The 26522-nt window shown below is 38.8% G+C and overlaps 1 protein-coding gene across 8 annotated transcripts in view; it reads left to right on the top strand.

Moving 5' to 3' along the window:
* LOC122994969 overlaps positions 1-26522 on the top strand; it is a 57649-nt gene that overhangs the window by 14565 nt on the left and 16562 nt on the right. For 6 of the 8 annotated variants that reach the window (XM_044369803.1, XM_044369798.1, XM_044369797.1 and 3 more), the window contains 7 exons: positions 7035-7130; positions 10462-10585; positions 12575-12753; positions 15966-16117; positions 16506-16696; positions 24185-24299; positions 24687-25300. In XM_044369803.1, the coding sequence (XP_044225738.1) occupies positions 7035-7130; positions 10462-10585; positions 12575-12753; positions 15966-16117; positions 16506-16696; positions 24185-24299; positions 24687-25300 (1471 nt within the window). The remainder of the gene's footprint in view (positions 1-7034; positions 7131-10461; positions 10586-12574; positions 12754-15965; positions 16118-16505; positions 16697-24184; positions 24300-24686; positions 25301-26522) is intronic. The other 2 variants (XM_044369801.1, XM_044369800.1) reach the window with 2 other exon arrangements.

Here is a 26522-nt window from a genome sequence, read left to right as displayed (position 1 = left end):
ATGTGAAACTGTGAACTCCCTCCATGATTTCACAGGGGCAAACATGCAAGCAGGGTCTTTAGGAATATAAGGGCAACTACACCCAGACAGACCTTGCCTTGAACTTGATATCAGGTTAAGTTTCAAATTTGGCAATGTAAGTAAAGTGTTGACCGTTTTGATTTCATACCAGAGACACTGGCCAAATCTGTCAATCACAGATTGTGTAGACCTGATTGAAGGCCTTAAAAACACTCTCAAAACATTAAAAAATTACTCAAATAGTGATTTTGCTAAAACCATGTGTCTCACTGATGATTGGATGGTAAAAAATGACACACAACTCACTAAAAGAGAAAACTGTCAGCCAGATCTCATGAGAGCATCTGTTGCATCTACAGTTGGAAGAAGAGCTTCCAAAAGAAGCCACTGTGATTCACAGATGCTATGGAATAACATTCTGGACAGACAACTAATGGAGCCGAATAGCAGATTTCAGAGTGATTCCTTTGGTTTGATGAAGGGTGCAGGTGCCCTTTCTCAAGGGTTGGACACATTTTCACAAAAGTCTACAATACAGATGCACAATACACATTATAAAATTACAGTAAAGGACTATTTTTGTGCAGCAACAAGAGAAAGAAAGAAAGAAAGAAAGGAAGAAAGAAAGAAGAGTAAAAACGCTGTCTGGCCATCACTCACCAAGTGACCTGACATGTTCCCCAACTTAAATTAATTGCTGACAGCAACTATCACGCTACCCATGACAAGCTGCACATGGATCAAAACAAGCAGCAAGGCTGACAAGTTGTCTCAACTGTTTGTTGATATCTTCATTTGAGAGAGAGACCACGTAAACATTGGACTGATTGAATGATGGCATTATTATTATTGGTGAGACTTATTATCATTGAGAGATTGTCTGTAAAGGGAGAATCTGAATAAATAGACTATGCATCTGGGATTATCTGATTTTCACCATAATAATTACACAGTGCTTCTTTTGATAAATTGGAAAATATGTCAGTCAGTCTGAAGTTAATAAGACATTTTTCCTGTTCATTGATTTCTTATACTCCACAGAAAATCTTTTCAAAAAATGTAGGAGAAATTATTACATTCATTTTCTACACACTAAAATAGTCAAGTCAAGTCAGTTTTATTGGTATAGCCTAATATCACAAATCACAAATATGCCTCAGAAGGCTTTACAATCTGTATAGCATACAACATCCTCTGTCTTTAGACCCTTGATTCGAATAAGGAAAAACTACCAAAAAAAAACTTGAATGAAAAAAAATGGAAGAAACCTCAGGAAGAGCAACAGAGGTGGGATCCCTCTCCCAGGATGTGTACAGAATAGAACAAGAAAGACAAATTACAGAAATAAAGCATGGAAAACAGGATGACAAAATTATAATGGATCTATAATATATATAAATAATGCAATAGCATGCTACTATAAAATAATAATATAGTAACACGCACCTGGTAGCCCACTGATTAAGATGCAAGCCACATAACTGCAACATCCACGGTTTGATTCCAGCAGCAGTTGCATGTAGGTCCCCATCTCTCTCTCCCCTTTCCCGTCATCTCTTATTGCAGCTATCTAATAAAGTCATAAATGCCCAAATATCTTTACTTATAGTAGAGATAGTAAAATACAGAGCAGAGTGAGATGGAGTACAAAATATTATGAGTAGGAATTGAACAAAAGTAAAGAATAATGAAAGTAATGACATTTTCTTTAACTCAGAGATATTTTATTACATTCATGACCAATGTGTGTACCGTTACCAATATTCCAAAGGACATACAGCACTAAAGAAACTAACAGAAGAGTTATTTTATGAAAACAAGAAGAAAACTTAAAGGATCCTTGCTGGTAATGTAACCCAAGCAGGCTGGAGCCTCTCTATGCACGCTGGACTCAAGAAGGTACAGACCTATCTAGTCAACTCTCTGTCAGCTTCACTAAATTTGTGCACTTCTGTAAACTTTTTGTGATTAATATTGGGCATTATTGGACAGCAATGGCATATGACTGTGGGTCACTCATTGGGACGGGGAGGTGGTTGGCTCACCCGCCTGCTATCTGGCCGGTCCAGGTTTTCAAATGTAAACATCAGATTAAACATTGAGGAAAAGGTGGAGAGGATAAACTCCAGCTGTGATCCCGACCATATGGACAAGCAAGAACATCTGTACATCCATCTCAACATTGAAGGAAACGGTCCTGGCCACATGGATCTTCTGGGGATCTCAACCGCCCGGATGGTGGCCTTTTCTCCCCGCTGAGGTTGAGAGGAGGTTCTGGGTGCACCGGGCTGGTGCTGAGGGGCTTAAGAGGAGCTTCTGCCCTCAGGCCACTGGGATCCTGGATGAGATTGCTGCATAGGACTGTCCTCCGAGGCCATTTATCATACCACAGAGCATGCCTGTCAAAAACCGTGTCAAATTCAAAGCAATGTTTCATCAGCAAAAAGACCTGGGCTGTGTTTCACGGAGTGCTTTTTGGACTACTGTTGGTACTCACTGCTGTATTGCCTGTATTGTCTGTCTGGCCAGAGCCATTAACGTTGATGGAAAAACTACTGGGACACCAAGTGATTGGGCTTGGGACAAATGCTGGCTCGTGGCCAGTTGATACTCCTACAGTGAGTTTTCATCATAACTTACTGGGATATTTTGCAATCTATTCCTCTGTCCTGCAGCATGGACAAGCTCAGGTACTAGAGCGAATCACCAATCCAGTAGACTGGTCATCTGCCACCCTGTTTCGGAGAATAGCAGGTCTCCTCTTCATGCTGCTCCTGCTCCCCGGAGATGCTCAGCTAAATCCTGGACCAGTGACCCCTGGAGCACTGCAGAACTTCGGTGCTGGTTTGTGCCTGAGTGTGTCTGGGACTCCACTGGTGCTGGTGATGAGTGAGCATCAACTTTCTGAGCCAGGCTTCTCCCTTAACAGACTAAACTTTGTTAACACCAGGCATGATATCTCAATGAATAACTTTTCACTACTGGGCTGTGGAGACCTTGATAGGTCCAGTGTTTCTCTCATAAAACCTGCTGCTGACATCACTGTGTGTCGAAACCCTGCAGTGAGGAGGCAAACTTCCAAACTGTCAATCATGCAAAAGTCTTATGGGACCTGAAGCTGAAACTGAGGGAGCTATTAGGTGGACATTTTAACTTCAGAAGCATTATTGCGAAGAGCAATCAGCTAACTCATCTTCTGTCTGACTCAAATTTGGACTTTCTCTGTCTTACTGAAACATGGTTGAAACAAACAACTCCTGAGAGTGTGTTCATGATGCCCAAATACCAATGTCTCAGAAGAGACAGACCTGATGGAAGAGGAGGAGGTGTGCTTTTTTATGTGAGAGACATCAAATGTGAACATGTGGTTTACAATGCAGGTAACACATTAGAATATGTAAGGATAAAAATAATGTTATCCCAACAAATGTCTTATAACATCATAGGTGTCTATAGGCCCCCTTCTGCAGATGACACTTTCTTTGATCAACTCACAGAAGTCTTGAAAAAGTGCAATCTCAACAAAGAATTGTTGCTTATGGGTGATTTTAATGTGAACTGGGTGGATAAATCTAAGAGGAAAAAACTAAAAATGATCACAGAGAAATTCCAACAAGAACAACTAGTAAATGGCCCAAGTAGCATTGCAAAATGCTCCAGTAAACAGATTGATTTGATATTTACCAACAAACCAGGAGGAATAACTAAAAGTTATAATTTAATCACTGGTTTATCAGATTATAACCAAACCCTATGTGTGAGAAAACTGATTAAAAATAGATTTAGGACCACAGCAACTAAGAAAATGATCCTTCACTGCATATCCAGAGCTAAGCAAGAAGAAATTGTCAGTGAAATTGACAGCTTGAACTGAGATGATGTAGCCTACTGTCCTCTGATGATATGGACTATGGCTGTGATACTTTTATTCACAGAATCAACTCTGTGAAGGAAAGATTTGGGCTAATGTGAGGATAAAGATAAAATCTAAAAATAAAAACAATTGACTGTTGTTTAATGAAAATTTGTGGAAACTAATGAAATCTAGAGATGCTGCACTAAGGAAGGCAATTGAAACTAGAGGAGACACTGACATGTTGATTTATAAGGCACAAAGTAATCCAAGAGCTAAGAGAAGCTAAATCTCGTTTTTATCTCAATATACTGAATGAGGCAAAAGGCAACAGTAAATTGATCTGGAAAAACATCGATAATCTCACAAAGAGGGACCCAAAATTTTATTTTAAACTTAAAGTATAGGGAAAGTTAATTGAAGATCAACTTACTGTTGCTTCTGCCTGTAATAACTTTTTTCTTTAGTCTGTATATGAGTTAGGAAAAAAATGTACGAAAGGGAAACAGGATATTGTTCCAATAGATGCTACAGGCCAGGTTTTCGAGCTGATGGAGACTAATGAATTCCAAGTAAACAAAATCATCAGATCCTTAAAAAGCTCCAAAAGAAGAGAGGCTTTCCAATTTGACACCACGTTTGTTAAATCACACAAAGATATTTAACTCCCCCCATTGCTCATTTAATTAACTTGTCTTTTAATCACAGCTCCTTTCCTGATGACTGGAAATGTGCCATTGTCACGCCTATTTTTAAATCTGGAGACCACCTTGAAGCCAGTACAGACCAATAAGTATACTGCCAGTACTCTCAAAGGTTTCTGAGAAAGTTGTCGTTAAACAACTGACAACATTTCTTAATACAAGTAATTTTGGTTTACATTGTATGCAATTTGACTTTAGAGCAAATCATTCCACCAAAACTGCTACCTTGCACTTAATAGAGCAAATTAAATCAAGACTTGATAAAGGAGGACACAGCCAAGATATTTATGCATGCCATGATTCTTTCCCATATGTCTTATTGCATCACATGTTGGGAGCAGGCTGGAGACATAAAACCTCTTGAGTTCTTATACAAACAAACTCTAAAAACTCTTGACAAAAAGCCAATGTACTTCCATCACTGTAGGGTACTGGAGAAATTCAATTTACTGAGCTTTGACAATTTTAGATTATTCTCAAATTTGTGCCTAGTTTATAAAATTTTGAATGGTTTTGCCCCTCCTCTACTATGTGACTTTGTGTACACTAGCTCAGTAAGTTATGAGGAGCTGCAGTTCCATCAGTACGTTCAAAACTAAATTAAAAAATCTGCTAAAAACTACTCAGCTCTGTAACCACTGAATCTAAATTTCATCTCATGGTCTTCTCATAAATGCAAATAATCTTGCTTTTAATTTGACAGGTTTACATTATTAATTAAGGGTGCACGATTCAGGAAATCTCAAGATTTGATTCGATTCCTTGGGGCCATGATTCAATTCACAATCGATTTGCGATTCAAATCGATTTGCGATTCAAAATCGATTCGATTCTTGATTCAAAACAATTCTCAATTCAATACATTCATAGATTTGATTCTAGATTGATGTTTTGAGTTACTCTTTCCATTTGACTGCGGTAGTCACTTTTATAGGTCTCAAAGAAAAAAAATCACACTGAATCAAATGTAAACATTTACTATTCAATGTCAACCCTAAGTAAGAGTTATTTTCCTTTAGTCCACTCAGTCAATAGAAAACCAAGGCAGCCCTACACTAATACACAAATAAAAATGATTGCACAGATAAATTGCTAAGTGCAAAACTTCAAATAATAACTTAAATTCATACTTCAAATAACAAAATCAAACAAACAATAGCTGCCTGCTACATTTAACTGCAAAGTGCAAACAAGAAAATTGATCAAATTGGTCAAATTGATCACTATAAGCTGATGATTATTATAACAGATTTTGTTATTGTTTCTTAATTTCTCATGCAGATTAATGTCAAATTGACATTTGTATAGCCTATTTATTACAACATGAAAATAAAGTAATGAAATGGGCACCTTCACTATTAACTGAATTTTATTGACTGTTTCAAAATACATAACAGCTGTTTAAACGCTTGTTGTTTTGCTGCTTTGTTTGTTTGTCTGTTTTTGGTAGTTTGTCATGAGCTTCAAGGAGCGCAGCGAGAAAGTTGAACCAGAATCAACTTTTGGAGAAACACAACCTGTAACGCTGTACAACCCTGCCATGAGGGAAGACAGAAACATTACTGGGAAGAGAGGAGGACATTTCTCTTGGTTTGATAATGTTAAAAGTAACGTTAGGCTTTGCTGACCGGTTCCCGACTCATTTTAAAAAAGACGAGAGAGAGATATAAACATGGGTTGAGCGAGCTAGAGAGTGGATGAAGGAGGCGAGCAGCGGTAGTGAGAAAGCCAGTGAATGAGAGGAATAAAACGTTATTTTCTGATTGTTTCACGGTGGTTGCAAATAAATATCCCCACAACTGCACAAACCTGCAGAGGTGCGCAGGAATGCCTGACTAATCGCATTAGTCTTGTCAAGGTCCTTCCCTTCGAGATAATAAAATCCAAAATATGCCCAAATGATTGCCGTCATTGCCGATGGGGCAAGTTGTATTTGTTTTTCTGTCAAGTATTCCATTGCTCGCGGTCTTTCTATGACACACACTTCACTTCCTTCATGCCCCTGGAGTTCAGGCAAAAACTTGCGCAGCATCATTGTGCCATCTGTGGGATTTAGCGAGCTAACACGTCAGGAAAAAATGGGAAACAGCATTGTGGCATGACTGAAAAATATGAATTGAGTCTTGGAATTTCTGAATCGATTCTGAATTGGCAGAGATAGAATCATGATTCTTATGTGAATCAATTTTTTTGCGCACCCCTATTATTAATTTATAGGTGACATTGTGGGTGTATGTGATGTGCTATTGTGTGTAGCTTTGTATTTTGTATAATGTGTCCTGTGTGTTTTTTGCTTTGTACTGTCTGTTATTCTGCTGTTATATGTTTCAATTGTAAGGGACTGCAGATGAAAATTAGCTTTAAGCTAAATTTGGTGCAGTACATCACATGTTAACATTTATGTTTAACACTGTATATGGTCCCAATAAATACAATACAACAATTATGTGTTTCAGTTTAAGCTGGAGGGGCTCCAGGGTGACAGTAAAAACAATGAGGGACACTCAGACAGCCTATTTGGACCTGCTCCTCATAGAACAAGACTACTGCAGGTGAGTGTGTGTGTGGAAAAGTCACATTTTTGGTAGTTGTTTTGTTAACTTGAATACGTGACAGTTGTTTCATATATGAAATGTGTGATGTAAAATATTACACGTGTGAAGTAGAATGTATCTGGCATCAAACACCACCTGCTTGATACTGTGATATTTTTTATAGTCTTCATCCTTTGAGGTAACTGTACATAGAGCACTACTTTTACTGTGGAATCTGCTTTATTTATGGATTGCAGTGATTATTTAATGTGCACTTGAAGAAGTGTCGAACAAATTGGGTTCTGAATCTGAAGACTGGATCTCTGGTTTGGTGAATAATTTTGACACCTGAGATACTGTATTTTCCCAGTGACCTAGTAGTGCAGAGATGTGCAAACCCTCATCTCAGATATTACTGGGTTGTTTCAATTTGTTGTTCAGCTAATTGTATCCTTACTAACTCACCTAAAAATACTCATCAAACCTCTTTAGTGATGCCTGATAGAAACTGACGAGGTTTAAGAACTTACCAACATGTTTTCAGTCACATCTCCTTCTAAACTTGACAAATTCCAGTTTTTTTATGTGTGATCTATCACATGCTATCACATTGATAGGTCTATAGCAAAGCTGTTAGAATTCCTTTTTGCAAATAAAGTTACTTTGTCACAACACCCAAGGACCCCAAGGGCTGTGGATTTGATAGTTTAATAGTTTAATTAGTTGCTGGCCACATGTGAGCATAAAGGCCAACACACATAGGCAGAGACACAGTGCAGTGCTCTCTCTCTCCCTCACTCAGTTGTTAGACAATCAGTCTAAAAGTGCATTCACAAACAAAAATTGTACAAACGCAGATCCATTACGGTTAAGTAACTGTGTTGATCCATTTATCAGAGTTTAGCAATGCAGCGTAGCTCCATGCAGGCCTTATCCAACATGACAAAGCTGCGACCACCGGCACACGTCACCACACACTTTAGAGAGCCTGAATTTTGCAATTAAGACCATAATGACTCGGAGCAAAAAGATAATTGACTTAGTATTTCTAGAAAACACTTTTTGAATGGGAGTCAGTTGGAGCCAGGGATTTTTTTGGAGCCAGCATCTAGCGACCATTGGTGGCACTTTAAGGTACTTCTGAATTGGCTTCAATCTCAAGCTGCTGCTTGTTTTAAACAAATATTTATGATTTTAATCTATATATTTGCTGGATTATATTCTAATATGTAAAATATTTTTTCATCACTGTAAAATCCATTCTCAGTGTATGTGCAGTGGATTCTTCAAGTTTCTACATCACACTTGTGTAAGTTGCATACTGGATCATAATTGGCTCCAAAACAGTTGTGATGTCATGAGAGACAGGGACTTTTACATGCTCTGTAGTAACCTGGGGTCTCAATTATAACCTTTGTGTACGCACAAAAAGGGGCTTGAAAAAGATGTGCGCCACTTCCTATGCAAAAGTTGTGATCTATAAAAACAAACTTGACAGGAGAATGTGTGCAACTGTACACAAACTCTGACCCATGCGTATGAACATTTTGGAGACAGGAGAAATTGACGATGCAGATGGTGAGGTGGTGAATTGAAGCGGGATTGTATAATAATCCTCTCACACATATTCCATAAGCACCTCTCAATTTGAAAAGACACAAGTCACCTCAAATCTTCAATCGAAATCCACTCAACATTTCATTAGCACTCTTACCCGGAGTGCAGAGGAGAGGGTCAGTTGTGGAGCGCGCAGCATAGTCTTTCCAATGGCAAAATGGACATAAGTTTTTCATACCATGTTAGAATATTATGGGGCTCTTTGTCCGGCCATTTTTGTAGTATTATGAGATGTGCAGCATACAAATTGATTCTAAGAGTATTCCTGTACTTGAGTTTATAATTAGAGTCTAACCCCTATACAAAATGATGTGGATTTAGAGGTATATCTATCTCAAATATTTTCTTAATCTTGTTTTGGACTGATCGCCAAAAAAACTGCCATTTTAGGGCATGACCACATAAGATGACTAAATGTACCACAGCTATTTTTACATTTCAAACATAATGGGGAGCACTTAGACTCATATTTACATTGAATAGCTGGGGTTACATGTAGTCTGTGAATTATCTTATATTGGGTCTCATAGGATTTGTTAGAGCATGTCATTTTCTTTGCATTCATTAAAATGTTTTGCCACATCACATCATCAAGACGGGACCCAAAATTTTCCCACCAGTATGTTTTACTATTAATAGTATGGCTGTTAACATACATTTGATCATAAATATAACTTATGTTTCATGCACATACCATTCATATATTGGTATGGATTGGATGTAACTCCTAAATTGTAAATAATGAAAAAAATGTGCTTAAGGAAGCTTGAATTCAGCCCTGAGTTATAAGAAGGATTTAAGAGTTCCTTCTAAAAAGAAATCTTGTATTTTAGAAATACCAGCATCCCTCCATATTTTGAAACCCACATCTGAACAAGACTGCAAAAATTGGGATTACATACAGTAGGTGGCAAAACAGAGTATTGATTAATTATCCCAAAGTGCCTGTGTATTTGATTTTGATTTTGTTTTGAGAGTAATTCTAATAATAGTTTTTCTTTATCCCCTGTAGTGAAACTGGATCATTTATAAATGGCATATCTGAAAGAACAGGCTCATACCCAGTAGTTTCCAAAACAAGAAATGTAGACTTATGATAATTTTCTATCCATTCTGTGATGTATCTAATTTTGGAAGCCCAGTGATGGTACATTATATTAGGAAGTGCTAATCCTCCTTTGTCCACAGGTAACTGCAATTTCTCCAACTTCATTCTGGGGTGCGGATACTTCAACACAAATTTACAAATCATACTATGTAGTGATTTAAAAAACTTAAGTGGGATATGATAAGGCAACATCTGCATTGGATATACCTCAATATTGAATAGCCATGGTAAAAATATATCCAAGTATTGAAAAGGGCCCCATCTTTGAAGATATCTTCTAATTTCTTTCACCACTGGGTATAGATTCATTTTTATGATTGATATTATCCAAAATAAAAGAAACAAAAATGCCTAGATACCTGAACCCATTAGGAGACAACGGAAAATGAATAAGTCCCAATAAAACAAAGCATCGTAAATTTCCACGTGGTAATGCCATGGATTTAAAATAATTAATCTTATATCCAGAAAATACCCCAAACTCAATAATTATCTTGATGATAGCTGGGACTGAGGACATAGGATTACTCAGAAATAAAATAACATCATCAGCATACAGAGAAATCTTATGTATTTTTTTTGTGTGTGTGTGTGTGTGTGTGTGTTTATGCACTGTACATCCAGCCAGCTGTTCCATCCGCAGCTGCTGCAGCTGATGGCAGTGAGTCTGTCTGATGACCTCCAGAAGACCAGCCTGGTCTTTGAGCCAGTCAGCATCGGCACGCTGCACAACCTGCTGCACAACAAGGTAACAAAAACCCATGGAGGATTTTAAAGTGTATTCATTCTATACTGGTGTTGGTGCACGGCAAACTGCCATTTTGAGGTTATTACCTTGACTGTGCTGTTTTGGTCTGCTGGTGACTCGCTGTGTGCCACAGTGGGAGGAGAGGCCCAGTAGAGAGTAGCAGAGCACTCTGCAGTCTTGGTGCCAAGAATGAGTGTGTCTTGCACCGCCCGCCTGGTAAGAGCAGGCCAAAAACTCAATGTACCCATGTTCCGTAGTATTTTGGTCACTCTATTTGGTGAGGGCGCACCCATATAAACCTCTGAAACCCTTTATTCATGTTTTGCTTGTATGTCCACTATCATTTGACGTCCTTTAATCTGTTGACACATGATCATACAGAAAAAATAAAGTTTTATTCTGGTTATTCCGTTAATGCCTACAAAAAAGATTAACTACAACAACTAGCAACTAGGAGTAGAAGTTTTGCCTGTGACAGTCGAGTCTAACTGATTTAAACCTTAAAAATAATTTCAGTCATAAAATGACATTTAAAAGTAATTTCATTTTAATTTTTTAATTTTATTTTTTTTTATGCAGGGGAAACATGTTGATTACTGGGTCATCAGTGTGTCCAGAAAAGTGAATTCAGCTTAGAAAGAATCATCATCTGCTCTTTGCAGCATATTGTGGCTGCTGTAACTATAATTAGCTGTGATTGTCACAGCCTCCAACATGCCCACCTATAGTGTATGATTATGTATTCTTTGAGATCCTGCTCCATATCCAAATGCACCACAGTTGCGCCCTGCCAGCCTGGCCAAAAACATAAGTGTTTGGTATCAGCAGGGAGGGATGTTTTCTGTGATTTGGTGATTTTGCTCTGGGGGGTTAGAGTGGGTCTGCTGAATGAAACTGAGTGAAGTGGAGCCTGCAGAGGAAGCACTGGGACTGTGAGGGTGAAATAGTTCACGGAGGAGCTGCCGTGTTATGCTGCGCAGATAGGAAACACCTTGGCTGACAGGATGTACCACTCTATTTGAAAAAAAACTTCTCCTTTTTTTGGTTTATAATGGCAGTTGACAACCAGCGTATTAGGTGCATTACCGCCACCTTTGGCTTTGGAGTGTGGACCAGAGGTTAAATCCGACCCATTATTCTAGTCTGTCTAATAAACTCAAAGAAAACGCTACTGCTTGACCCACTTGGCAGGTTCATTAAAGTTTTAATGCTGAGCTCTTGAACCCCAAGTTCTTCCTTCATATATTGTCTTTCTTGATCATCCTTAGAACAATCTATGATCGCATGCGTAATAGTCTCCTCAGCCAGGTAGAAAAAAATATGTGCATAACTGTATCGGCATCAAAAGTATGTCTTAGTATTTCTTATATTTATATATACTTATATTTATCAAGGAGAAGGAAAACTGTAGCTTTCCTTCTGCTTCACATACTTGAGAGAAGTGACAGAAACAAACTAGAAAAACTATATTAAGACATTTAGTATGTAAAGACAAGCCAATAACAAATGAAATGCATCATTACATATTCATTTCATGTGAACTGTAAATAAATATTGGCATTTATACACATTTACAAGTGAATTTTAGTCTTCAGAGATTTGAGTCAGTCTGGTAAAAATAGACGTGGCATATAAAGATAGTGGAGTGATCATCCTTGCCTAGGACATTGAGGGTCCAGCATTGAACACACACAACCTTGCCTCAAGTATTGAGATGAAAGTAGGATATTTAACCATATTTGGTGAAATATGCATTTGCTTCTGAGGCAAGAAAATTGACAGTTTTAATAGTCATTTTGGGGTTGCCTCGTACTATAAGATGGGCAATTTATTATTTGCCTCTGAATGCTAAAACAGTTCATTTTTCAATGGTTAAATGAAAGGAAGGTTGTGTAAGTTGCATTGTACTGCTGTCCTTTCAAACTATGGATAGTAAACAATATTGTAGCTTGTGAATGTGTGTGTGCTTTCTTCTGCCTGTCCCTGCAGCATGCAGAGTTCCCAGTGCTGCAGGACAGATGGCTGCTGTCAGTTGTGTTGCAGGTTTGTGAGGGTCTGCAGTACCTCCACAGAGGAGACCTGGTGATGAGGGCCCTGTCTTCCCACAGCGTAGTCCTCACAAAGCTCGCTGTAGCCAAACTAACTGGTCTAGGCTTCATGATCCCCAGGTAGGCAAGCCAAGGCCTAACAAGGCTCAGTGCATCCTCATTGAGGGAGGTAAAAGTTAAACTGCCCTCATCTGAGTATAAAAAGTGTTAATAAACCAAAAATGTACTCACTTAAAAAGAGTCTCAAACCAGACTGTGCATGTCCATGAGTTCACACCCAGGCAGGTCTGGTTTTTCATGAAGATTGTTCACCCTGTTAAAACTCCATCAGAAATCCCAGCAGAGTCCTAAAAGAGGGTTTCATCAACACTTCAAACATTACAGTTTGAACATTGAAGCAATTATTTCAGACACTCAATCTTATTTTCAAATGTTTACAAGTTTAACATTTTACTTTCAACCTTACAAATCATAGTTTTAATGTTAGGATTTCTGACAGTAATCTCACCAGACACATTAGCCAGTGTACATTTAACTCAAAGTTACCCTGTTAGAGTTCTCTTGTAAACATACAGTTCTGTTTACATTCTGTGTTTCTCAGCAAAACACATTGTGTGTATTTTTGAGGCCTCACAAACTGGCTAAATGCATTTCAAGCAGGTTTACTCAGACTGTAGCCTGAAAGTATTCGTTGTTTATGCAAAGATGATTTCGTAGTTCCATAACCAATAAGAAAGTCATCAGCTGACTCATTTATTATTATATTATTATTAGATATGCTTTGAATTTTCAGATTATTGGACACTGTGTGAATGGTAAAATATTATTTCCTATGTGCAGTATGTGATGCTCGAGATTACATATTTACAAAAGTGCCAGGTACTCAATGGTCCCCGGCACTGAAAGTGCAAGGACCTATTGTTTTTGTGGAGATGATTATTATTAGGGCCCGAGCATGAAAGTGCCAGGGGCCCAACGGTCCCTGGCACTGAAAGTGCAAGGAACCTGTTGTTTTTGAAGGGATTAATATTATTAATATTCTAGTATGCCGTTGCATTTTGGAGGGGCTTAGGATGCTCAGAAAATTGGCATGCATGTCAGAACTTGTGAAAATTGCAAAGTTCTGTGGTGATTGGACTCAAGTGTGCGAAGTGGGAGCCATAGCACCCCCAAACGCAAGGCGATTTTGGAACAAAGTTTCTTTGATGTGCATGAAATTCAGTGGGTTCATTGCTCTCATCATTCTCAACATTTTTGAGGTAGGGGTGCTCGAAAACTCACAAAACTTTGCACAGGCAAAAGAAGTAGCAGAACTTGGTATCTGATATGGGTCTTGGGTTTGGGTGCGGCAAAATGGCTCAAGGGCCACCCCTGGAAAATTTCAAAGTCAAATCCCCCACCTTTAAATTTGACGTAGATGTATGATATTTGGTAGGCAGATGTACCATCTCCAGACTTAAAAAAAGCCTTATGGAGCCATACCCTAAGTCCAACAGGAATTCAGACATTTTGAATCAACTTTGCATTTTTTTGCAAAGTGAAACCATTGACAGGTGTTGTATTTTAATGAACTCCTCCTAGAGATTTAACCTGAGTGACTTCAAATTTGGTAGATTAAACTAAATTAATCTAAACAACTTTGCGCTGCTAAATTGTGAAGCTTCTTTAGTTTTCATGGAAAGCCCTTGGTGTAGCGTGGTGGACAATTTTGCCCAAAACATGTTTGGGGCATTAAACAGGAAGTTGTTGTAACTCAGCTTTCCATTGTCCAATCTGCCTCAAATTTCTCATGCTTGATGAGAATCCAGGCCTGAACATATGCACATGTAAATATTGAGTCATAGTCATGGTGCCACCTACTGGCAACAGGAAGTTGGCCTTATGTGACAAACATCATCTGATTTACTTGAAATTTATATGGTGTGGTGTACATGTGCTAAATAGCAACATCACGTCTAATTAGTGGGTGTTCTCTAGCACCACATAGTGGACACAGGAAGTAATAATTCTCTCCTACATGCAATGTCCAATATTCATGTCATTTGCCCTCTGGTAAATGTATTGTTGCATTAATATTTCACTTATGCAGTATTGCTTACATGCAACAGGAATGGAGGCCTAAATGACACATAGTTCATCAAATGTATACACATTTTACCCATTCACACAGCGTCAGATAATCCTGACAGTTCAGAGCCATGTCAACCAACCTCCAGGATCGATATCACGGCTGCACTCCCTCTGACGCATGCAAGGTGCAAGGGCCTACTCATTGCTGCTTGCATAGATGCTCGAAAACTCACAAAAATTGGCACACGTGTCAGAATTGACGAAAATTGCAACACTCGAAATGTGTGGCCAGTGACCCTGCTGGGCACACATTTGGTGGCACTTTGCAATAGCGCCACCAAATGCAGGGCCATGTTAGGATAAAGTTGGATGTTCATGAAATTCGGTTGGATTATTGCTGTCATCATCAAATACTCCCCAGTCTAGGTGTGCAAAGCTAGTAGAGACATATCCAAATAGATTGATGGCTGTAATTGCAGTAAAAGGTGGCTCTACAAAGTATTAAATCAGGAACCTGATAACTTTTCCCGCTCTGTTATTCTAGTTTTTCATTTTTTATCAATTTTCAGAACTGTGGCCTTTCTTCATTTGTTTGGTGTTGTAGGGCCAAATTTGTAAATAAAACTGGAAAAGATCTTTTTTTTAAATTTCAGGCTGTATGACAAATAAAGTAACTATTTCAAAGGGTATGATGATTTTCTATAAGCACTGTATTGTAAGTAAGAGTCAGTCAATTCTGGAAGCCAAAGGCTCTGCATAAATCAGTGTGTGACATCTATGGGAGAGTTACATTATGACACGTAGTTGTTTAATGTCTCTGCCAAAGAGACAGAGGCTGTTTGTTTTCAGTACTGAAGGCCCAACACCTTAACTTAATGTTGATACATGAGATAGATGATAACCATCTGCTATTTAAGATACAATCCATCAATGGAGATTTAACCTACAGCTAAAATGAAAGAGAATCTAAATGTGCCTTTTGTTGTTTTACCATATAGTTGTTGGTCTGCAGTCAATGTGTAATTGTTAGACAAGGCACTGTAAACAGAAATACATTATTTACTGGGGAGATGAAATTAGATGGTATGGATGGGATCTTTTCTCCACACTCCACCATTTATGTGGATGCTGTAATGATTTATTCATTAAACACATAGCTTTAATTAGTTAAGTTCACATACAGGTAAAATACAGTTTAAATGTGTCCCTTTTACATCTACAGGTACCCTGGTTATAATCATATTTCATGTGTGTATGTCCAGCAGTGAAAGCCCACATGTCAAACCCTCCATGCACATAGCCCTGCCCCCAAGCCTTTACAGATGGGCTGCTCCAGAGGTCGTTAAACAGCAACCCTGCACAAAGAAGGCAGACATCTACAGTCTGTGTGCTCTGATCCAGGAACTCTACACAGGTAGCTCTCACATACTATCATTACTCATTCTTCTCAAACATTGTGTGTCAGGGAATATGTTTTAGGCTTTCCTGTTGTTTTGAGGATTTCACAGCCACAGTAGTTTAATCATTTGATGAACAGAATTCAGTTTTGTTCGTTACGTAGTGTTTTTTGTTTTCCCTTTTTCTGACAAACAAAATTGGCCTAATGGACTTTGACTGGAACCAGAAAATAAAGATGAATACATAAATGAACGTCAGGAAAGCGCTGATGATATTTCAAACATGCAATAGTCAACATGTATTTGTTTACAAAGTTGTGATTTGAGATTTTTTGTAGCTTGAGTAGGTGACAGTTTGTTCAAATGAAATATTGCCAGAATCCAACATTTTATACTTTCCTTCAGACAGTGAACCGTGGGGCACAGTGGACCTGGACTTGATCAAACATGTGATGGATGCAGGCCAGGCCCTGGCAGTGGACAGCATCATTCCACAGCCTTACTATGATGTTGTCCTGGAAGGCCTGCAGCCACACCCACAGGATCGCACATGCAGCCTGCAGAGCCTGTGTTACACACTACAACAGGACATAAAGGTGCATCTCACTCTCTACGCTCCAGTCCCTGAAGGGTCATTGGTTTAGGTTGAAAATTTCAATAGCATGGTGGACAGACAGGAAGTGGAAGTGAAGTGTAAAAACGTCAAAATAAAAGCCAAGAGGATAGAATGGCCATTCTATTAAAAATGTAACACCCAACATTACACAAGCACAGCATAATGTATGGTATATTATTTAGTGTGTTAGTTTGTTTAGTTAGTGTGAATTAATAGCCTAATTAATTACATATGTGGAAACAGCCTGTGTCATCCTTCCCAAACAGTGTTATCTAAAGTGACAAGCAAAGGTTCTCACATGTTAGCAAATTGTTGTTATTAACCATTTCACATACAGATGTCACTCATTTCAATGCCACGGTGGCAGTGACAGGGGTGAAATAATTTATCCAGGAGTAGTTGCAGTGTGCACCAGCAACCACCAGGTGGCACATGTGAACAGTCCAGATGCAGTGTCTGTCTGTCTCTGTGTATAATAGTCATTACAAATCATCCATGATACAGAGAAACGCTATGAAACTGTTTGGGAATCAGTCACAGCACTGTTATATTTTCTGCAGGGCCTCTACAGAATACTAACACATTACACAGTCTTAGTTTCATAAAGGACATTTGTATCATGATATTTAAATCAACCATCCATTAACGAAGTTTAGACGTCAATGTATGAAACATGGAAATTTGCCCACCCCAATATTTTTAACTGACTGGACGTCAGATTCCCACAAAAAAAGCTGCTTTGTTCTTCTCAATATTAAGAGTTAAACTGACTCAAAAACACACTGGATGTGTATCACAGAAAACCTGCTGCGTCTCATTTCTGTTCATGTTCAGCAACAGTGAAAAGCCAGTCTCATGGCAATTCATGAAATAATCATTAAATTTAATCTATCTTTTCATGTACATGGACACGATTTTTCAATTTTTTCGTGACACTCAGCACAACATTCAAACTAATGTATTTCAATTAGAAGTAGGTTTCGTGCCTGCAGCACGTTCCTTTTCTGTCAGTCGGAACTCAGGAGCACAGAGGCTGTATTGTTTTTTTCTCATTTGTTATTCATATTTAACTATAATCGATCAATTTTTATTTATATAGCACCAAATCACATCAAAAGTCATCTCAGGGCACTTTTCACATAGAGCTGGTGTAGACCGTACTCTTTAATTTACAGAGACCCAACAATTCCCCCATGAGCAAGCACTTGGTGACAGCGGCAAGGAAAAACTCCCCTTTAACAGGTGGAAACCTCAAGCAGAATCTGGCTGTTGGTGGGCGGCCATCTGCTTTGACTGGTTGGTCAGAATAACAACAATCATAATAATAACAATAACAGCAGCAATAGCTGGGGAAGGACACCAACAGGACCGCGAACGCTCGGCCTGCATCCTGGGGTTTCCTGCGAGATGAAAAAGCACAAAAAACCACTACATCACATTTCTCATGAGATATTATCCTCGTTTTTATTTCATATTTTAATTTTACCAGTCTGGTGTGCAGACCAGACAGGATGTGCTGCATATGAGTACTTTCCTCACTGTCGATTTTAATATCTTTAACATTGCTCAACACAAAACACGAAGATGTCCTTGATAACTCAACAATAGGGGTGCACAATACAGGAAATCTCACGATTTGATTCGATTCCACTTCTTGGGATCATGATTTGATTCACAGTCGATTTGTGATTTGCAGTCGTGGCGAAACATCAAAACTGAACGCCACGCCATGGCCATGCGCTTCAACGATAGCTAAATCTTTTAATAACTTTTGATCACAAACTAGTCTGCCCGCCACCTATACAATATTACACTAAGACCTGTCATGTTTGTGCAAAGTGAGTTTGTTGTTTGTGAGTTTTCAAGCATGTCTAGCCCCTAAAAAACAGCTTCGTATTTTGTGGCGAACAATGTAGATGAACAAGGTCTTACACTTTGGCTGACCAAATTTTATGTGTTTCTAACCTGCTAGGAGTAGTTAGCGAAAAAGTGGCGCTTAAGACTTCCTGTTGCCAGTAGGTGGCGCTTTGACTCAGTATGAGCCTGTACTTGCCTTCAGATTGGGACCCTTATCAAGCATGGGAAATATGGAAAAGATCTGATCATGTAGAGTCAAGTTATACCACTTTGTTTGTTAATGGCAAAACATTGAAATTCGCCACGCCACCACAGCAAAGGTGTCCAGTGAAAACTCACCATTTTCACAATATGGAATCATCATAGACTTAAGGCTTTTCTGACTAAATTTCAGATGGATCTGTTCATCCTGCTTGGTACAGCTCATAAAAGTACAGAACATGTACCTCCCCGTCACCAGTAGGTGGTGCTATGAGTATGTCTCAATATTGACACATAGATGTATTCAGGATGGGACCCTCATGAAGCATGAGAAATTTGGGGCAGATTGGACAATGGACTTCCAGTTTTATGGCGAAACATCGAAATTCGCCACATTGCAACGGCAATGGCGTTCAGTGAAAACTCATGATTTTAATAACTTTTGATCACAACCTAGTCTAGATGACATACAAATTTTGAAATCAATCTGATGAAATCTGTAGGAGGAGTTTGTTAAAATACAAAGCATGCAAATCGCCAAAAATGGTCGCTTAATTGAAAATGGGCGACTTCCTGCTGGGTTTACGGTTTTGCTCCAAGAGACTTTTTTGTGTGTCTGGGCATGATACATGTGCGTACCGATTTCTGTGCATGTCGGTGAAACATGCTGCAGGGGATACAGTTTGGGGGGCGCTGTTGAGCCATTTTGCCATGCTCATGTTCAGGACCTATAAAATATCAAATTTTTCACCAATTCTGATGTATGTGCAAAGTTTAACAACTTTTCATGCACATTTAGGCTCTCAAAAATGCGTTTGTTTTGAAAGAATAATAGTTCCTTCAGATCCAACAGGGCCTTTGCACTGTCAGTGCTTGGGCCCTAATAATGTTCTTTTATGGCTGCTAAAAGTTCTCTTATCTTGCCACTAGGTGCCAGCCAGTTAGGCTTAAGGACCAACTTAAGAGAGGCAAGGTTTTCTCCCATTTAAAATCTTTATCTGGGGACATTTTTTTTTTCAAGAAACCCATATCAAACATATGGAACAAGGGAGGTTTAAATGTAGTTGGATATCACAGTTATATCAGTCAACCTTTTCTTCTGAGGCCAGAGGTGTAGCCATATTAGTCCGCTGAAATGTCCCATTTGAACATATCTGAACCATTTCTGACCTGAATGGTTGTTATCTTATAGTAACAGGCCACATTTTGTCATGACATGTAACTTTGCTAAACATACATGCACCCAACGACGACCCTGTAATTTTTAGGAAAGTTTCCTAAGATCCCAGATTCATCAACCACTCATTTAATTGCAGGAGGAGACTACAATGCTGTATTAGATTGTGTTATTTATAGGCTTTCCACTCATCCTACTGCTCTTTTTAAGTCTACCATTGCCCTAAACAATCTAATTGGATCTATGAATCTTATCGATATCTGGAGGCTGCAGCCTCTGACTGATAGAGATTACTATTTCTTTTCATACATCCATCAATCATACACAAGAATTGACTATTTCCTAACAGATACCAAATTGACCTCTACTAAATACCACAACATTTTAATTTCTGATCACAGCCCTGTTGAACTAAAAATTGACTTTGGTAGAGCAAAGCCCACATTTGACTTTTAATTCAACCCATTATTACTTAATGACACGCAGTTCTGACAACAAATAGCCAACTTGATAACAGACTATCTGTCCCACTCTGTGGGAAGCATTCAAGGCTGTTATGCATGGACATTTTGTAGCCTATGAGACCAAACTAAAAAAAGACATACAGAGAGAAATATCAGAAATCACTGCTCAGCTCTCAGCGCTCGAAAGTGACTACAGAACGACTGCCTCGCCTGCTAAACTGAATTAAATATTTAAACTGAAATTCAAACACAATTCTATTCTGTCCAGCCAGGTGAATATGATGCCACTCAAAGTAAAAGAAAAACACTTCAAACTGGCCAGATAAACTACTGGTGTGTCAGCTTAGAAGCAGACAGGCTAACAGAGCAATTCATAAAATTAGAACTAGACCTAAAACTGGAACCTTCCATAGACCCAAAAGAAATTAATGAATCTTTCTGTAAATTCTTTGAGGACCTTTATACATCTAAGACCACTGCTGATACCGTGCAAATCTCTGATTTCCTTCGTGCCCTCCATCTCCCAAAACTGAGCTCCTCAGCATGAACAGACTTAAATGTTAACATGAAGGAGTTTGGCTTGGGCAGTAATTTTGCTTCCTGGGTTGAAATGCTGTATGCCTACCCAAAGGTCTCAGTTATTAATAACTATAATAAATCACTCACTTTCTTATAACAATGCTCCTGCCAACAGGGTTGCCCTCTGTGCCCTTTATCATTCACAATTGCTATGGAGCCCCTTGCTATTAGTATAAAAAATCATCCCATCGCCCTGTTAATCTTAGGTAAAGTTAGAGTTAGAGTTATTATCCCAAATAGATTTATAAACTGAACTACCTGAGTATGATAGAGAATCTGAAATCCAACACTGAAACCTGGAGACTGTTACCTCTGTCTATGATAGGTTTTGTTAATGCAATTAAAATGGTGACACTCCCCAGGCTCCTTCACCTCTTTGAGAATTTACTTATATTTATTCCCAAAGCTTTTTTCAAATTATTAGATTCTATTATCCTTCATTTCGTTGGGGGATTCAAAGCACATTGGATCTCTAAAAAACATAAAACCAAGCCCAAAGCCTAGGGAGGCCTCAGCCTGCCTAACTTGTGATACTATTATTGGGCTGCTAATGCTAGTGCATTGATAGTGTTTTGGTAAGACGCATATCCATATTCGCATTTCTTCCATTACCCTCAGATTAGAGATTTCTCAAATGTATATGCACAAATATATCAGACTTTGAGTCTGTTCTAGCCCCCATCGAACTGTGTACGCTCATGAAGCAGGCCCCAGATTCAAAGAGACTCATCTCTCAATTTGTTGATCTTTTCATAGCACATAGCCCGGTTTCCACACAATATTTAAAGGAGGCCTGGGAAAAAGACCTTGCCGTGACTATCGGTGATGAAGGTTGGGAAACTTGCCTTAAAGCCACCCACAGCTGCTCTAGAAATTCCAGACACTAACTTATTCAATTTAAAGTAATTCATAGACTGCATTACTCCCGCACCAAACTAAACTCTTTTTACCCTTCAGTCTCTCCAATTTGCCCGAAATGTAAATTAGCAGAGGGCACTTTGGGTCCACCCATGGGTCCAATATAATATCACAGGTGGGGTGGGGGGATGTTTGTGTTTGTATTTTTAATAAATTTGAGAACTTATAAATAAAATATTTTTAAAAAAGGCATTTATAGCCTGTGATTAAAAAATGTGAAGTTGCTCATTTAATTTTATATTTCCAAGAATATGTGCCTGAGCATCTTTCTTAAAAAAAAAATAGCCTTCCTCAATTAATATTGAGCCATGGCATCCAGTAAAGCGCTCCAATGTTGTGTGTGTGTGTGTGTGTGTGTATGTGTGTGTGTAAATGGGAGGAAGACGGGGTTATAAATCTGGACTTTACATTTCACATCCCTCATTTAGTCCCTGCACTTCTCACTTTAATATATTTCATCAAACTGGACATTAGATTGATAATTGCACTCAACCTGTACTGTTAATTTAATTATTTATTAATTATTTATGTTTAATTGTTGTTCTTATCACCTTCATATATTTCATACACTATGTTTCTTTGTCCATAGTGCAGTCCATATTTCCTTTGTACAGTTTATTTCATTTCAACTTTCATATCTGATTTCAAAACTACTATTCCATTCTGTAAATAGATTTTAAAATTTCAATTTAATTTTAATACTAATTTATTTCATTATGACTATTAAACACCCCTCCCCCAGAAATGTTTGACTTTATTAAATACCAGCAGAGGTCCGCCTGCAGCAGAAACGTCACATTGAGAGAGAAACTGTGCACATTTACACACGAGACACAGCAGCTTAACTTCACTGGATAATTATCTGGATCTAGCGTTAATTAATGTTTTGTGTTCTTCTACACATCCAAAAGATCACACACTGGGTCCAGGTTCATACAGCCGTCCTGCTGATAAATCCTGAGCTCCATCAGAGCTGTTCAGAAGCTAAAAGTTTAATTCTGTTTCCTCTGTCCTGTCAAGTTGATAACTACAGTTTTCAGTAGTTGGGCTTTTGGGGACAATTCTAACCAGCATGTGTCAACTGGGCCTCTTTTCCAGCCACCTGGAGGCTGCAGCTCCCCCAGCACCCCTACTTTCCGCAGCTCCCGCATCAGGCTGACTAGGAGAAAGCTCTGTACCACCAGGGAGTTTTGGAGTCAGTTTAACTCTTAATATTAAGGAGAACAAATCAGCTTTCTTGCAGCTTCTGGGGGAATCTGATGTCCAGTCAATTAAAAATATTGGGGTGGACAAATTTCCATGTTTCATATATGGAGGTCTAAACTGTGTTGATGGATGGTTGGTTTAAATGTCATGACACAAATGTCCTTTATGAAACTAAGACTGTGTAACGTGTTAGTATGCTGTAGAGGCCTGGCAGAAAATATAATAGTGCTGTGACTAAAGAACAGCTGTAACAGTTTAGAAAAAACACATGACTTCCATTTTTGGTTTCAAACACAAAAACATATTGGCTGACTGTACGCAGACCTGTTCATTCTTCAATCCAAAAAGAAAGAAAGATAAAAGGAATTTTTGATTGTTTTTTTGTGATTGGATTCTGACACCAAAAACGGAAAACTGTTTTTTGGTCTGTTTTTTTGAAACAAATAACAGATTTACTTTTTTTTTGTTTTTGAATTACAAATGAATTATGGATTATTCGATGATACCTGGACAGTATACACACTCACATTGTGGAGACTTGCCACCCTTTTGTGGACAAAAAGCAAGTCCCCATCATGTAAATCATAAAATTTTAGAGTGAAGACTTTGGTTAAACTTAAGCTTGGTTAAGATTAGTTATTAAACGAGTAAACATTACTTTGTTACATTGTTGGGGCAATATACTTGCTGTTATTAGTCTTGACATGCTCGTTGATGTGTTTTTAATTGTTGTTTTTGGACAACAACAGAGATGTATCCCATAATGTAAAGGAATGATATATCAGGCTTTGGATATAATTGTATGAAGGATCAGTTCATTGTTGGTTTGGCTCTGCACATGAGATTGAAAAATATAGAAAATCGCCAGCCTTATCCTTTAAAGCTAAAAGAGCCTGCACAGTTTTTGTACACTGTGTAGTGTGCAAACATATATCTTAACACAGTCACAAGATGAGTTTTCCTTGAATTTTGCAGGACACAGTACATTTTCCGTCCTGCACTATGATCCAGAGAAATGCCTGGGAATTAACCTTTACATCATACACTTATTTGTACGTGTGTGCAGCAGAGCTTCTCCCTGGATGGACAGCTGTGTCGTGGTATGTGTGCTTACCCAGAACTGGGGCCTTGGTTCCAGACTATAACACAGCATGCCGATGGGGATGAACCAGTGCATAGTGGTAATGAGTACAACACACAAACATAAAGGATTCCTATGTATACTGAGAGAGCTAAAGATTAAAGAACTGTGTAATTACACAACAAATGTTTTGGATATATTGCATGTGCTTCAGGAACATCATTTATCACCTGACATCCTCTATGAATAAATGAAGGAGACAGTCTTCTTAATTTACTTTTGGAAAATGTCAGGGCAGTCGTAGTCAAGGTAGCTCCATCATATACAGGAGCAGATATAGTAGTGGACAAACAAGTCCACCTGGACAAACTGCTGCACATAGGAGCAAAGCCAGAGCTGGGGAGAGAAAGAAGTGAATGTGCGGAGGGAGAATGTTTGCTCCACCAAGTGTACCCTTACATACACATGCTTGGTGGGTTTGACTCAGGTGGTGTTGACGAGGAACCGGAGCCAGACAGTGAGATATTGGAGGAGCTGGATGACCTGTCCAAAATCACAATGGAGCAGCAGATCAGCACCATTGAGGTTAACCTCAAAGTGTCCCAGGAGCTGCTGCAGCAGGCGAATAGGAGCCTAGACACACTGGAAAGACACCTCCAGCTGGACCACAGAGGGGAGGATCAACTGAACTCAGTTACAGGGCTTAGAGACGCTCCTCCCTGTATCCATGCCTCCTCCTCTCGTGCCTTCTCTCTCTCCATGTCCTCCACAAATCTTTCTGGATTTAGTACTGCTATTGGACCTCCTTCAAAGCAATACAGTCGCTTACTGCACAGGGGACATCATTGGACAAAGAACCTGGAGGCCCAGCTTTTGAGCAGAGATTGTGAACTCTTGAGCCAGGAAGAAGTGGCTTTGTGGCTGAGTCACTACCCAGCTGAACTGCGATATAAGCAGGACCGGTTGCTGGAACTTTCTTCAGCTTGCTACATGACAGACAGCCATTCAGAGGAAGCTATCCACAGCATAGAGGAGCTGAGCCAGTACAGATCAGCTCTGGACTACAGCCTTTTCAACATCCTCTCTGAGGAGAAGCTGCAGGTATATGGGAGCTGTGATGGGTTTACTCAATAAGACTGTTACAAATGTTTCTTGATACTGAGTTCAGTTTTTGTAACTCTTCACACACCACAACAGCAGTCTGTGAGGATCAAACTGTGGAGAATTTTTGTTGCTTTGACACAAAATACTGTTTTGTTTTGTTTTGGCACTCAAACTCAAACACTGGCAAACCTCTGTGGATTTATAGCCCATTTTGCATGCTATACTTCACATACTCTTTTCAAAACTGTTCAAATTGAAGCAACATGACACAAAATTAAATGACACAGCTATTTGCTACAGTATGCTACATCTACATCTACTTTTACATACATTTTTGCTCAAAATGAGGACTGTAGATTTTGTCCCTCATCACATGGTAAGTGCATTTGGACGAGATCTTAAAGGACCAGTGTGTAGGATTTAGTGGCATCTAGCAGTGAGGTTGCAAATTGCAACCAACTGAATACCCTTCCCCCTCCCCCTCCCCTTCCAAGAACCATAGACATCACCCATTGGTTTGTGGACTCCCGTTTTGAAGCCTCAGGTTTGTATTTTGACCATCGCTATCTTGGATTTTTGGAGCCAGAAGTGAACATATTTGGATGAGAGGGTGGAGGTGACTGAAACGCTAGCTTCTAGCTTTGTTAGCACAGTGAATTTACAGTCTGTAAATAATGGTAATTTTTGCTAATTGCTAATTTTTGCTAGAGAAAAACAACATTTTGTTTTAAACCATTAAAACAAAATGTATTTACCAGAACTGAACATCTGACTCCTGAGAGGGTCTTTTAGTATAACCAAATGCTGAACAAACTTTTTTAGGTGACCAAAATGTTACAATTAACTTTCATGAACTGAAAACACACTGAAATAGTGATGGCTATGGCTATGCCTATACTCTGTGAATCTGGGGTTATGCTATGGTTACGTTACCTAACCAATGTTGTTGTTGTGGTAGCAACATGCCTGTGACAGCACCCACCTGTCACTCAAAGCGGCAACATCCTTAATTATGCATAACTTTATATAACTTAACTTTAGCATAACGTAATAAAATTTAAACAGGTGGATTATATGTGTGAGTGAAAATCATTGGTAGCCCATTGATACTAATGATCGTGCAGCGGTGTTCATAATTTTGCAGTGGCAGTGCACCACTACAGATTGAATATAGGGTAAACACTGCACAAAATTCTACACACTGGACCTTTAAAGCTAC

Source organism: Thunnus albacares, chromosome 13, assembly GCF_914725855.1.
Source record: "Thunnus albacares chromosome 13, fThuAlb1.1, whole genome shotgun sequence".
Classification (NCBI taxonomy): domain Eukaryota; kingdom Metazoa; phylum Chordata; class Actinopteri; order Scombriformes; family Scombridae; genus Thunnus; species Thunnus albacares.
The sequence above is the reverse complement of the archived record's forward strand: the minus strand, read 5'-3'. Positions and strand labels throughout refer to the sequence as shown.